The following is a 15311-nucleotide window of genomic DNA, read 5'->3' as shown; positions in this document are numbered from 1 at the left end:
GTGTGTGTGTGTGTGTGTGTGTGTGTGTGTGTGTGTGTGTGTGTGTGCGTGCGTGCGCGTGCGGGCGAGCATGTGAGTGTGTATGTATGAGGGGAAGGGTTTGGCTTAGAGATGAACTGTATTAGCAGGAACAGAGACATCATCATCATCATCATCAGAGACTGGTGTAATTTATATAAAAGAAAACTTTTTGTACATGGACGTTTCAGTTTCCATTTAAGAAGACGTTTTATGATATATTTTATAAGTTACATTAAAAACCAATGGAAGATGGTGCAGGGGCAGAGCTGCATTCAACCAGAATATTTTCACACAGGTAGATTGTATTTTGTCAATTCTGCTCCACCACTAGAAATAACAGAAAAAGACTCTTGAAGAACACAACCTCAACATAATGCTAAAAACATTTACAATAATAACATTTTTGATAACTTTCACTGCAAGAAGCAGGACGTGAATTTAACACCACCAGCCAAATGTAAGTTTCAGTTTTGTCTGTTGAATGTTTATACTCTGTGAGCCACTGTCAGACACCCACACATTATTCTAAGATGTTATTGTATACTAAAAACGTATATAAAACTGATAGGATGGTGAATTTAGAGGTCAACCAACCATTGTGGCTGGTGGAGGACAGAACTTCTGTCCCTGGTTTGCTGTTGGATTATCAAGGATGTAAGTTAACCTGTTTAATCATTTGTGTGTTCTTGTATTCAGCACTTTTCCCACTTTTTCCACACACATCTTAAAACCACCACATTTCTGATCTGTCCTTGCTTGTGTTAAAGACTCTGGTTGATTGCAGGCCCCGCACGTTGTTATTCACAAGTTTTTGGTTTCTGGAAGCTACACACTTGCTGCTAAATACCACAAAGGACTCTAGAAGGAGAGCACACCTGTTTTCCTCGTCTTTTTTTTTTTTTTTTTTTTTTTAATAAGTTGCGTTAACAACATTTGCAGTATTTATTGGACGTCTCCTAACATGGGTTAAGTGTGGGGCGGCGGTTTCGCCCACTCTGCCTGTTGAGTCTGTCGATCCGGTCGGGACTGTTCCTGTCTCAGTTAAGTTGCTGTCTCCTTCTTAGTGTTAGTCTCTAAAACAGTTTTTGTTCTCCCTCGGGGCATTTAAATACCTGTAATATAACTGTAACATATTTCCACAAAAAAGAAAGAAAATCAAAAACTTACCAAGTGTTGTGTGATTATTTGTTTCACTCTGGCTAAAGTCTGAAGTGTCCACTCTTCTGAGGAGCTGCAAGGTGTTGTTGGTTGGGCCTGCACTGCTTCAGGTAGACACTGGAGGGCAGCATTGAGCTTCATGTCTGCAGGTCTTAAGTCTAAAAATGATAGGCTTTAAAGGTAATTAAATATTCATTAACTTGAATTTCTGCAGTGTTAATTGCCACAACCATTTTATCTAGTTTCATTTACCCATCTTTTAATTTATTTTGTTAAAATGAAGCTCTTCTGCATAAAAGTCTATGTTTCTAATGTTACAAATCCTTAAGCCTACCACTGAACCTAGTACTGCCTCTGGGACCAATGCATAAGCAGTATGTAGGGCCTGCTGGCCTTCCATGTCTCTCACACACCTTTTGATATTTTTTTTTGCTTCATAGTTTGCTTTCACTCCCTTTCCTTCTGCCCTTTCTTTTCTTAGTCGGAACCCCGGGTACCTTTTCTTGGAGAAAGATATAACAGTGTAAGCTGGTGCTCCAGCAGCATAAGCAGTCACTCACTCAGCTCCAGACGAATCCAGCGGCAGGGAACGACTAAAGCAATTTGGCCCTTTAAGGGATGAGAGGGGCCACAGAGAGCTTCTGCTATGTTTTTTTTTTTAAGTTCAGTCCTTCAACTGATTGATTCAGCCAATTTTGATTTAGTTATGGCACAATAATTTATAAGAAATAAAAAATGCAAACAAAACCAAACTTTTCATTTCAGGGTTTTGGAGGGCCACCCTCCCTTTGGGGCCCTGGGTAATCAGTTCCACTTTCCCCTCCACTATGAGACCCCTTCCTGTTGGAAAAATGTAGATGAACCCAACTCTACAATAACCATATTCCTACATAAAACCTACCTCTGCATGGGACCAAATATATATGACCTACCTTTATACTATTTGTCTAAAAATCGGTCTGAAATTTAAACATTTTCTTAAAAAGCATTAAATCTAAGTGTCTGTGGACAAGCTGTATTTACTTATTTTTTTACACTGCATGTGTGTGCACATCTTTGATATTCAACTTGTTATGAATTCACAGATATAAAAATACTTGAATGTGCGTGTAGTTTCTTAGATGCAGCCGTTTTCTGAACATACTATATTTAGTCGGCACATGGGACAACGGTTTTTACTTACATAAAATGGAATATATAGAAAAAACAGCCATCTAAAGACAAAATAATAATGGTTTTACCAATTTTGAAATTCAAAATTTCAGTTGTGGCCATAAATGAGCCAATAGACACAGTGTTGGTGTTTTTCCAAATTTTGCGAAAATCCTGACATAGATCCAAGTGTGACATTTCATGTGATCTAGAAATATTAAAGTTAAACTGTTAGATACTTGACTAAAGTATGTCCATACCTCATTTCAAGACTTGAGACCAATCACAACAAATGCTGTGGCGTTTCCCCCCTATCATACTGAAAATACTCTACATTCTGAACTGCATAGCCTACGTTTTCTTTTTATCATCAGTATGTTCTGTAGCCGCCCTTACAAAAAAATGTACTGTTGCATGCAGTGTGCAAACTACTTCATGATAACACTGCCCCTTGAACTCTGACCCCCTTGCTGAACGGTATTAAGTAATGTTACCTTGGAGATACAAAGCACCATTAGCTGAGCTCACCAGAGACAGAGGTCAACCCAAAACTCTCTGCTGTCTTTTCTTTGTAATGTGTTTAGTGTAACTCCTCAGTAATATGCAATACATATGCACTTCTCTGTTGGTATTTTCCTAGTTATGTCCGTTTGTTGTTGTTTTGTTGTGTCCTCTGTGATTATATTTTGAGTCAGAATAGCCAGAAAAACCTGTTTGCTTGCATTATGCAAATTGTGACCACATGCAGTCGCCCATCTTGGTATTTTTGTCATACCGCATTTGACATATCATGGGATGAGACATACTAAATATTTTTCTGGCATACTAAGTAGTATGGTAGTGTGGGTAGTGGAACCCACAGAGTGTCTTTGGGCACCAGCAGGTGGCAGACCAGCCTTTAAAATGATGAGTAACTTTTAATAAACCATATTAAGAGGACTGATCAGGGGAAAGGTTGCTTTTATTCTGCCACCCTTTGTAATTATCTCACCTTTTGGCTCCTTGCAAACAAACTTTATACAAAGTCATGGAAAAACTGGGAAAGTCATAGATTTTCACAATTTAATTTTCAAGCCCTTGAAAAAGCATCTAAGTAGTAAAAATCATTGAAAGTTTTGGAGAAATCATAGAATTTTGTTGTGTGTTAGGGTAAGGGTTAGAAATGAACGGTTACAGTAATCGTCTGTAGATAACTTTCCACATCTACCTCCAAGGCTTAAATAAGCATATGCCTACATTCTTATGTTGCTGCATTGTTTTTCACACTAACATCCAAAAATGAATTTATAATCAAATGCATCGAGAATACAGTTAAAGTATAATCAGTTTCATTTTCTCTCATGCTTTAAAGTCAGTGCCAGACTGATACATAGTAAGTGTTTTTATGACTGTGCCCTTAGTCTGAGGCATTTGAAGTGAGGTTAAATAATCCAGGCTTTTACTAACGGATCTCCCGCTGTTATAATTACTTGATTTTTGGCAAACTGCAGAGCTTTAAAACTTGAAACAGTTCTTGCACTATACTTCAGGACACCAGGACTATTCACCAGATTTTTTAATGCCCTCATTAGTGTGTCTGTGGTTGTTTCTGGTCTGTTGATCAGTTATGCAAATTTAAGATAATCGAAATATTAAAAAATATTTTAATTTTAAATAAATAACATTAACATCATCTTTTTTAAAATTGTTTTTTACTCCTAGTGGATGCAGAAATGTGCAAAAGAAATATAAATGATCATGTTTTAAATACAACAAACACTAACCAAGTATCCAGTAGGAGTAATACTTTTGTGAAAACTGCCTGAAAACATAGTCTTTATTTGTATGTCTTGGTTTCATTGTTGGCCATACGTGGCATGACTGTTTAAACCATCTCTCAACAAAATTATCTCAACTAAAGGTCTGCTGACTCACTTGTTCTGGAGCTTTTGGCAGTCCTCATCAAAGCATGCAGTGTGCTCAGTTTTAGTGATGGGACTGTAGATGTTTAAACTTAATTTTAAGCACCTCTTCTGTTTTACTTCGGCTTGATTGAGGGTGACACCCTGGCATGACTGATCATCTCACTATAAATATGAAAACTGGGAACAACCTCAGATATCCAGATGAGCGCAAGATGTTTTGTGAGTAAAGCGCTGTGTGAGAAAGTATCAAAGGATTTGTAAGTTCCTCTTATAGTGTCTTTATTTCACACATTTACAGACAAAACCACCAGGTTATTTACATTCACATTTAGTTTTGGTCTATCCGGCAAACAATTCAAATTCTGTTTATTTGTCCACATCCTCATCTGTGTGCAGCTGTGTCTTTTTTAGGTGTTCGAGGTCCAGCTGACAAAGAGGACTGATTGCAGGTGGATCTTTTAAGTTATTCCATACGGAGGTTGAACGTACTGAAAGGCACTGGCTGCATTTACATCAGTGTCTCAGGTTATTGTTTCACTCATCAGATGTAAAAGATAAAACGTAGACAGCTCTGTAAACATCCACCTCACAATTAGTTGACTCAAAACTGCAGATTTATGTCTGTACAAACTATACTTATCAACTCATATCAACTTTAAACCATGATTTTTCATCATGTTTAGAGTATAAATTCCCCTCTGCAATCAACATAAAAAAAAAACAATTAAAGATAGTCTATACATTTGTTGCAAAAACAAGAAATTAAAAAGACCTTGTGTTGTGATATTTACATAAGTGTTTCAGTAAACGCTGCATTCATATAGGAAAAATGAGAACTTAAAACTTGATTGAAAATCATTATGGTAAAAATCTTTATGACTTAAATGAATCAGAGGAAAACTCCCTCCTCCCAGAAATGTTATTTTTCTCGCACGCCTCCGCCATGAATGGCAAATCCAAAAATGGAGCATATTCCTTAAGAATTAAAGTAAAGGGGGTCTGCATTTAACAACAGCAAAACTATATCAAGACATCTTTTTGCAAACTCTCACATAACTCACAATAATCCAAGTCTCATTTATCCAGCGGCTTTGCTGAAACGTAGTCCCTCCAGGATTTTGCAATGTTGTGATCACCATTAACACAAATTAAACCGATTCCCGTGCATTCTGTGACTTTGTTTTTTTGATCAATCACTGCAACTTTACTGCAAATTATGACTATTGAAATCATTTCATTGTAGAGCTGCGTGCAGTGTATTCATTCACTCAGCCCCCCTCTCTACAGGACTGAAGTTCTTTGACTGGTACAGAGTCACACACCCACAGTGACAGGGTTAACTGTTAGCATCACACAGCTTTGCTGTTGTTAAACGCAGACCCCTATGACTCCAATTCATGAAGATTTTCCCTGTTTTTTGGATTCTTCTTTCTATTCATGTGAGGAAAACAACTTGTTCTTTTTTTTTTTATATTTTTTGGGGGCATTTTCAGCCTTTAATGGACAGGACAGACAAGTGTGAAGGGGGGAGAAAGAGGGGGAGTGACATGCAGCAAAGGGCCACAGGCTGGAGTCGAACCCAGGCTGCTGCAGCAACAGCCTTGTACATGGGGCGCCTGCTCTACCACTAATCCACTGACAACCCGGAAAACAACTTGTTCTTGATGAATTTGTCCAAGTTGTCATGGAGGTTGTTCACCTGACCTAAGTATGAAACTGGTCACTAATGACAGGCAGTGGTGTATGTAAATTGTTGATGAAGGTCACAAGATGCAGCTTTGAGTCCAAGGAGAAATCCAGTAAGTAGAGTTTAAGTTAAGAATGAATATTTCCTAAATCAGGAATGACCCCGGTTATATCCACTGATACATCCAGCTCCCTTTAAGTCAAACATAACTGATCATTTTGGTTTATATGTCCTTGAGCTTCAGAGGATTTACTGCAGTGTTCATTACAAACAGTTCGATACATCACATGGAAAACAGGAGCTATAGACAAAAACAAAATCCCACATTTCTACTGTTTGTATGCTGATGTGCATGATTGTTTTCCAAGTCTGCAGGTCACATCTGCAGCTAATCCAGCATGACATGAATGCCCGAGAATACCAACCGTTTAGGGAAAGTTTAATGCACCATTTGGAGAACGGTTACAATGGACGAGCCAGCAGCAGAGGGAGAGACTGTGGCCCTGCAGCCAACAGAAACACAACACAAAGTTGGATATGTAAGGGGGAGTGCTTTAAAATTGGTACTGTAAACCTCCTGAAGGAAAAGGTGGTGATTTTACACCTTTAATCTTTCAACATGGCCGTCAACTAATTGTCTGAAAGGCCTGTAATGGTAGCACAGGCCCACAAACGAGTTCATGGAGAGCTCCAGACCCAGAATTTGCAAGCTTAATGGAAAAACAAAAACACAAAATGTAGCACAATATTTACATCTTTACACAAACACACATCCAGGGACACAGATAATCACAAATGTTCAGCTGGTAAGAGTTTTATACAAACAATTCTTAAGGGCAGACCCCAATTTTGCAGCATTTGCTACAAAATTAATAAAATGGGATTGAGTGTAATGTATGCAAAGTACCCAAAAGTCTAAACTGCTACAACTGTCCTTTCCTATTGGTGGCGCAGGTCAGCATGTGCAGAATCTGTGAGCTGTTACAGGTGAGTTTGTGACTTTGTGAGTTGAGTTACAAGCCAATTTCACAAAGTGCTTTGCATCTAAAACAACATTTAAAATTTGAAAATACAGTCTAGCTATGGAAGATCATCATTAGACATTACAGACACGCTGAAGGGACACCTGACAATCCAAAAAAAAGTAGTGTAGCCCCTGTGGCATTTCTGGGGTTCAAGCCACTGTTAAAATCTGAAAACTGCAAAGGATCGAGACCTTTGACAGTTTCCAACACCTTCATGAAAGATAATTAACAGATTTTATGACATCAGACAGATGCTCATTCTATTATAACCAAACCTGTGCCAGGCCACGCTGTTCTTCAGCAGTGTTGTTGCCCCCTATTGGTCAGTTTTAAAAAACATTTCGGGGACATGTTTCAACGACTTTAATTAAAAATATCTACCAAGTTTGGTGATGCTTTGTCATTGATTTACGGTCAAATTTTGCCCCAGGCCAACTGCCCTGTCTGGAACTGGTGACGCCCCCTTCTGAGCAATTTTGAATAATCGTACACAAGTTGTTCAACACTATTATGAAACATATCTTGCAAGTTTTGTAATATTGGACAAACAATTTCTGATTCTTAGTCTGATGTGTGTTATTCCATGCCCATTTTTTTGCATCCGTAGTGCCCCCTAGTGGTCGATTTGAATTAAACTTTAAGGGTATGTTTAAGATACTTACATAAGCCGTGACTGAATAATGGGACTCTGTGTTATCAGTTACCTTTTAGTGCTTTTACTAACGTGTTCATCTTACATAGGAGGTTTTTTTGTATATTGTTTGGACCCAAATATTTTATTTGTGTGAATGACATAACTGACTTACTGGACATATCCTGTAAGTTCTATGATGATTGGCCCAACTGTTACGGAGTTAGGTCTATTTATGTACTAAGCTACACCTCCACTGAAGTTCATTGGTCAATATCTTCAAAACACTGTAAGATATCAACAAGCTTTTCAAACACTTTGATAAACTTGGTCGAATAATGATTCACAGAAAGTTTTGTAAAAGTCAGACCTACGGTTCAGGAGTAGATGTCAAAAATGTGATTTTCAAACAAATGGTAGAAAATCCAGACGTGGACTTTAGTGGTTTTTGAGGCAAGTTCTGTGTAAAGTTTACACTGAATGAGTTGTGACTTTTCAAAGTTGACCTTTCCTTACAGCATCCCAGTCAAGCTAATTGAGGTCAATTTTGTTGAGCAGCATTTTTTCAAAACTTCCTACATTGGTGAAAATTTCATGTGTCTGCCATGTACCATCTCATGGGGATTTGCAAAAACATTTCTGAAGAAAAATAATAAACCAGCACAAAAACAAAAAACAGCCCTTCAGACTTGAACCCTTAAACATGTCTGGAAAACCAGTGACCGCACTGACCTTAAACAAATTTCGATATATGGCGCCAGCGCTTGAGGCTATAGCACCAACCAATGCCTGTCATTGTGTGCTATTTGTGCATAACTGCTTCAAGGATTTACTGAGGAAAAAGCCAAAAAACCCAAGTGACAGGACAAAACCACTAATAAATCAGGCGTCAGAGTAAAATGGCATGAAGATACCTAGGCAAATCACATCTGAATTAAACCTTTGTGTACAGAATGTCAGCTCAGAACAGTGTAGGTTAACTAACCACGACCAAACCATCATGTAGTCGAAAATTTCCTCTTAGCTGTTAAAGACCAGTTAGGAAAGTTAATGCAGAAAATCTGCTGCTCTGCACTTAAATTTACCTGTAAAAATTTAGGGAACTTCTGCCTTAAAGAAATGTTTGTACAACAGAAACTAATCTCTGTTGAGTCAAAGCCACACTAACTTTAATAGTCTTAGCTCTCACTCATACACACAGCCCCAAATCCATACCAGTCTCTTCTCCACCCATGAAACCAGTGTTGTTAATTTTCTTTTGGCTTGTGATCCTGAAACAAAAAAAGTAAGACAAACCTCCAAATCGACTCTCTGTTGCAGTTTTTCTGGGTTCATTAATAGTAGAAGTCAAGAGGCTGCAGATTCATCCATCACCGACATTAAAAACATGACAGTCGATCCCTCATCTGATTGTCTAGCTGATGAGAAACGCCCCAAAGAAACTGCTCTTTTCGTCCATGTCCACAGCGGAGGCGTTGGTCACTGTGACGAACAGGCGGTCGCCAGTGCTGAGCGGGAACAGCCCCCCCTGGTGAGCGGAGTGCAGAGAAAACTGGGAGCCCCGGGACCAGCAGGAGGTTCGGCTCGTCTTCATCAGCAGGATGGGAACTGGGTAGGAGCTCACCTGGAGGGAGAAGGAGAGGTGAGTGAGCGGTCATGAAGGTCTGATATGTGTGGAGGCATTCATGCTGCATGTGCAGGTTGGATGAATCGCAGCTATCACGTCATGAAGACGATTGTTTATGAACCACAGAATCAGTCTGTAAAATACCTGATTTATTAATAACTTTCCTGGATTTTTAGTTGGCATCATTTGTCAAAACTATGACAAAATGTAATCGCCATTGTTTTTGAATAATACACGTTCTTGACAAATGCTTTTGCTTTCTTCAATCTTTCAGTGGTCAAAGATTCCCCTCTTGCAGCACAATAAAAGATGCCTTCCTCTTTCCTTCTTAATAATGACCACAGTTTAAAAAAAAAAAAAAAAGACACACAGAATAAGCAGTCCACACGCTTATAGTTTGTGATCTGAAAAAATGAGAGGGGAACTCTCAGGGATATCCCGAATACCTTTTTTTTTGGACTCTGGAGCTTTGGTAGTAATCAAAAGCTTCAAAGCAAACTCACACCAAAATGGCTCGACTCTGTTATTAAACCACTGAATAACCATTAAGTTGGGTATACACTGTAAGATTTGAGCCTGTTTCTGACCTGATTTTTGAGCACTACAACTCATTTTAGTGTTTGACTTTCAGCTTCGTCCTTTGCTGTGAAGTGTACAGGGTGGGGTGAGGATCACAGCCTGATCAGCTGTTCCTGACCAGCCGTAAGATGTTCAGATGAATTTCTGACAAGTTGGAAATTCTGGTAGGCCATCTTCAGGCTCTTGCACAGTTGAAGCAGAACCACGAGTTGATTACCCAAGATCAGTGCCTTTTTTCTCACTTGTACAGTGTATACCCAGCTAATTTGTTGGTTCTGCTGACTGGACTGACCAGTCTTTGCAGAAATTGACTTTTAAGTTCTTTTTGGGACGTCTCACTCTACATTATTGTGAACCGTGCCTCCACTGGCAAACACACTTCCACCTGCCTGCAACCAGTGGCGCCAAAAGTTAGGACAATTCCAAGGGCCCCTGACTGACAGGGGCCCCAAAAATAGGTAAAAAATAAAATAAAATTATTAAACTTATATTTTTTTCAAATATAGTAATAAAATGAATGATCTCTTTGTTTTTACTTGTTTTTGTCAGTAAAAGTTAAATATCCCCATTGACCAAAAAGTAACCATCTATATTGACTGACCACCCCCCTGTATCTGCATGAAATGGTTTGGTCCTGCCTTAGCGCACTGGCGGTGACAGTGCCTAGTAGCAGTCAGCAGTTGCGCTAGAATACTACAGTCATCATCATGCTACCTAGCACTAAAAGAAAATCCAGTTTTCACTAAAGGAAAGAGAGAAAGGAGAGAGAGAAGAGGCAAAAGATACGGTGTCAATATGTGAGCCAGTTTTTCTCCAAGAAAGGTGGGTAGCCTACAGTCTGTGAGTGGTAGAAATGAAGCTGTTAACTTAATGTCCATAGTGAAATACGCTAGCTACAGGCTAGCGTTAGCCTACATTTCACTCCTTTTTAACCTACATTTAATCAGTGCAGGTAAATGTTTAGCAGGATATTCATATTAAATCAGGTGTCCCTGCCCCTTTTACCAGACTCAACAACAGATGAGTCAGAAGCAGCAGCCCTGTCTGCCCATAACTTTACCCCTCCTCGTCCCAATGAAGACGGTGAGCAACACATGCCAGTTAGCATCATTGCAGGGAGTCTGTGGGAATTTCTCTCTCTCTCTCTTGCTCTTTTTTACCATTACAAAAAAGAAAATGAAATACTTTTTAATGACAGAAATTCAAACAAATTATTTTTCCACATAATGATTATTATGAAACAAAAACAGCCTACAACTGTCTGTACTGGATGCTGGACAGTTGGAAACATTAAGTAGCCTAACTCAGCCTGTATTAATGTTAAAATAATCCAGTTAGATGCTTTCATTTAGACTGAATTATGGCAGTTAAATGGCATCTATAGATACAGACTATTATTCCCATGAAGGATAATTTATTTGAGCAGCTTGCACACACACACACACGCACACACACACACACACAACAAAAGCATGTATCTAATGTATGCAATCTAGTGGTGGTGATTCAGTGGCGTTCATTTATTGGCATCAAAAATCTGCTGTTTTCATTATTTTGAGATGATGATCTTAATTTATTTTGATTGAAAAATTAATGTATATTTAAGTTATTTTTTTTAAGCCTTTCATTAATGTTCAGAGAATTTTCCATTTTGGGATTTTACAATAAAAATTACATTTAGACTGTAAAAGATGGCCTTTAGCACATTTTTTTATGGTGGCTTTTAATCTTGCATCAAATAGTGAATTGCATACTGTATGCAGACTGTTGCATGTACAACTCACAAGCAGTAAATATTGTACTGGCAGTATTGAGCTACAAGAAGCAAGAGACGTTGTTGTAAGCTACTGTTATTACCTGCATCTCTCTCTCTGTCTCTCTCTCTGTCTCTCTCTCTGTCTCTCTCTGTCTCTCTCTCTCTCTCTCTCTCTCTCTCTCATTGTGTCATGCGGATTACTGTTAATTTATTATGCTGATCTGTTCTGTACGACATCTATTGCACGTCTGTCCGTCCTGGAAGAGGGATCCCTCCTCAGTTGCTCTTCCTGAGGTTTCTACCGTTTTTTTTCCCCGTTAAAGGGGTTTTTTTGGGGAGTTTTTCCTTATCCGCTGCGAGGGTCATAAGGACAGAGGGATGTCGTATGCTGTAAAGCCCTGTGAGGCAAATTGTGATTTGTGATATTGGGCTTTATAAATAAAATTGATTGATTGAAGACAGTTGCAAGCCTTCAAAGTTAGAGTTATGTAAAGCTTTTAATGGGTCAGTTAGGTCCAAGAGATGTGGTGACTACAGCTGTGCAGGGGGGGCCCAATGTGATTTTTTTTTCATGGGGCCCAAAATTCCTGGCGGCGCCCCTGCCTGCAGCCCTGGAGCTTTCAGACGAATCTTTATTGACAATAGTCAAGAGCCAGAACAGTCAGCAGGGGCAGATGAGCAGTTTTATTGTCTATTTTATGTGTACAGTGTGAACACGCAGGTCGTTGACTGATGTTGGATTGTACGCTATGAACACATAAATCTTGAACTTTGGCTTTAAATTGCAGATGATTTACTCGTACAGTGGGAGCTGGAATTTAACAACATTTCTAAAACTGGCTCCAATGGTACAGTGTATGCCCAGCTGAAGGTAACATTAGCTGTATGATCCTAACTGTTAGCCCTGTCACTGTATGTGTGCAGGTGGAGCTCTTATGATGAAAGGAGCACGGAGAGGCAGTGCACAACTCCACAATGAAATAAGATTTCACTCAATTTAAAAAGAAAAATCCCCACAGAAAATCAATATGTGGTGATAAACATTGACATTGATATAAATCAGCGTATGGGGAACACTATATTTAATTCTAATAATAAAAATAATTTCATTTATGTGGCACCTTAAAAAACAGTTTGCAAAGTGCTTTGACAAACACAGCAAAGCAGAGGCAAGAAACCCCAGCAGCAACATAACAACAGACGCCAAAAAATGACAGCAAACTAAGGTCAGAAAAAAAAATGACGATATAATTATAAAACGATATCAGAAGCAAAAACATATCCCAAAATTGAAAACAGACTACCTACCCAACGAACAAATACCCAAATAGTCAAATGTCCGGGTCCAGCCCTAGAAACTTTTGCTAGATTTTATCTGTCCGTAATAATCACTTTTCTCATACAACACAACTTTCTAATGATGCAACCGACAAGAACAAGGACATAACTGAACACTGTTTGACTATTTATCACACAGGTGAAATGACGGATCTGAGGAAACCTGAGACCTCAGACTCAAATGGGCAGCAGCTTTGGTCAGAATCTGGAGGATTTGGACAATTTTAGAAACCCTGCAGTTTGCTATATGAAAACATCACATTTGGTTTGTGTTTAAATTCCTTGAAGTCACACATCTGTGATCCAAATGTAAAGGAAATTCAAAGCACGTTGATATGACTTACAATTTGTTTGCCATTAATACACAAACCTAACAGAAAACACTGCAAATCATATTCCTCAGTTGCTGTGGTAAAATATCTTTAAATCATTAAACTCCTTCAGTATTCATTTCTATAATGAACTATTTTAACTTTTTAAATGTTTGTCTGATGTAACTCAACATAACAACAACATGTTGTTTTGCTGAGTCTGGATTTTTCACATTAAAAAACTTTGCACGAACGGTTTATCATGCTTAGTTTAGCTATTTAATTTACAGTAACAGCAGTTAGTTCATTAGTTTTATCTGACAAAGCAGATAGCGATTGTTACTGGATTTTTCCCACGCTGTGATGCAACACGTACTCACTGTCTGGATTCACATTAGTCACATGATTTGATTAGTCAGACCCTCATCCTGAGTTACTCCTCTGCTGTAAGTCATCAGTCTGCTCTGTTCAGTGCAACAAAAACTAAGAGATTAAAATATAATTTGCAGACAATCGGGTTGCACATCGTGGAAACACAATGTCCTCCGTTTAATTCTGGCTGGAGACCTTTGTTGCATGAAAGTTCCCTCACTGTTTCCACACATTTCCTGTCTGTCAGTCTACTGTCTAGTGTCAAATAAAAAATGCAAGCTAGAATTACAGCCCAACGGTTATATGCCTCTGTGCACCAGTCATGTTTCTCTACAGTTTACATCCATGTCTGTGAAAATATGACAGCACAGACGATCTATACATTCAGCACAGTTTCAAGGTGGACACCCAAGATTAGTGTCACCAATTCAGTATCTGACTAAGTGCCCCCATTCTGTTCCTGAGATATGATGTTGAATAATGGCCAGAAAGGGGTTTTATCCAGAATATTATAATGTCAAGGTGAAGTTGACCTTTGACCTTTTGGATATAAAATGTCATAACTTCATCATTTTATCCTATTAGACATTTGTGTGAAGTTTTGTCATAATTACTGCAAGAATTCTTGAGCTATGGCCAAAAACATGTTTTGTGAGGTCACACTGACCTTGACCTTTGAATTTTGACCACAAAATTCTAATCAGTTTAGTCTTCAGTCCAAGTGGACGTTTGTGCCAAATTTGAAGAAATTCCCTCACGATGATCTTGAGATATCACGTTCACGAGAATGAGACAGACAAAGTCACAGTGACCTTGACCTTTGACCCATGACCACCAAAATCTAATCAGTACATCGTTGAGTCCAAGGGGACGTTTGAGCCAAATTTTGTAAAAATCCCTCAAGGCATTCTTGAGATATCGCGTTCACCAGAATGGGATGGACGGACAACCCAAAACATAATGCCTACAGCTATCGCCGGTGCAGATGCAAAAATAAATAAATCTAAAGATACAAGTGTGGAGACTGACTTCTGCAGAATTTTATTGAGCTGGTACAGGATATAATCTCTCCACACTAGACCCTTGAACTACAACAAACTAGTCATACAACAAAACAATACCACAGTATATATGTTTACGATCACAGTAATTGCACCTATAATCACATATCAGCTTTAAAATTACACAAAATATCTTTTGTTGACCAAAATTTATGCGATCTATTTTTAAAATAGTTAATTGAAGAGGTAAAATCAATGAAGATTAGACAGATAATCAGAGGACATTTGATTAAAGGACCTATGGTTTTGATCTGACTTAATTTGGAGTAATGTTATAGCCATAGTTTTCAAGTTTTAATCACTGGATTTCATATTATTTTTGGTGTATGTTCCATTTTGTTCTATTTACATTTTATTATTGTCATTTTTAGTCTTGAAAGGCTGCATGTTAGATGCTTAATAAATAAATAAATAAATAAATAAAGTTTAGTTGAACACTTGTCCATGAGGGAAAGTGCATTTTAAACTTTTATTAAACTGACATTCGACAAAAGAGGTGAGTCAGAATCCAGCACTAAAGGGCCAGTGTGTAATATTTGGCATTAATATGTTTATACAAGTGTATAATCGCTATAAAATAAAATTCGTTTGGTTTTCGTAGCCTTATAATTATGCTTTTATATATATATATATAGCAAGGGCCTTGCTTTAGAGAGGTCGCCATCTTGCGCCGCCATGTATGTAAGGCA

The 15311-nt window shown here is 38.3% G+C and overlaps 1 protein-coding gene across 1 annotated transcript in view; it reads right to left on the bottom strand.

Annotated features, from left to right (window-relative positions):
• Positions 1 to 4497: 4497 nt before the first annotated feature.
• Positions 4498 to 15311, bottom strand: part of tnfsf10 (TNF superfamily member 10) — a 29947-nt gene continuing 19133 nt past the window's right edge. Inside the window, exon 6 of the mRNA XM_050056645.1 lies at positions 4498 to 9202. Within this exon, the coding sequence (XP_049912602.1) occupies positions 8993 to 9202 (210 nt within the window). The 3' untranslated portion in view covers positions 4498 to 8992. The remainder of the gene's footprint in view (positions 9203 to 15311) is intronic.

This window comes from Epinephelus moara, chromosome 11 (genome assembly GCF_006386435.1).
Source record: "Epinephelus moara isolate mb chromosome 11, YSFRI_EMoa_1.0, whole genome shotgun sequence".
Taxonomy (NCBI): domain Eukaryota; kingdom Metazoa; phylum Chordata; class Actinopteri; order Perciformes; family Serranidae; genus Epinephelus; species Epinephelus moara.
Note: the sequence above shows the minus strand (reverse complement) of the source record. Positions and strands in the feature narration are given on the sequence as shown.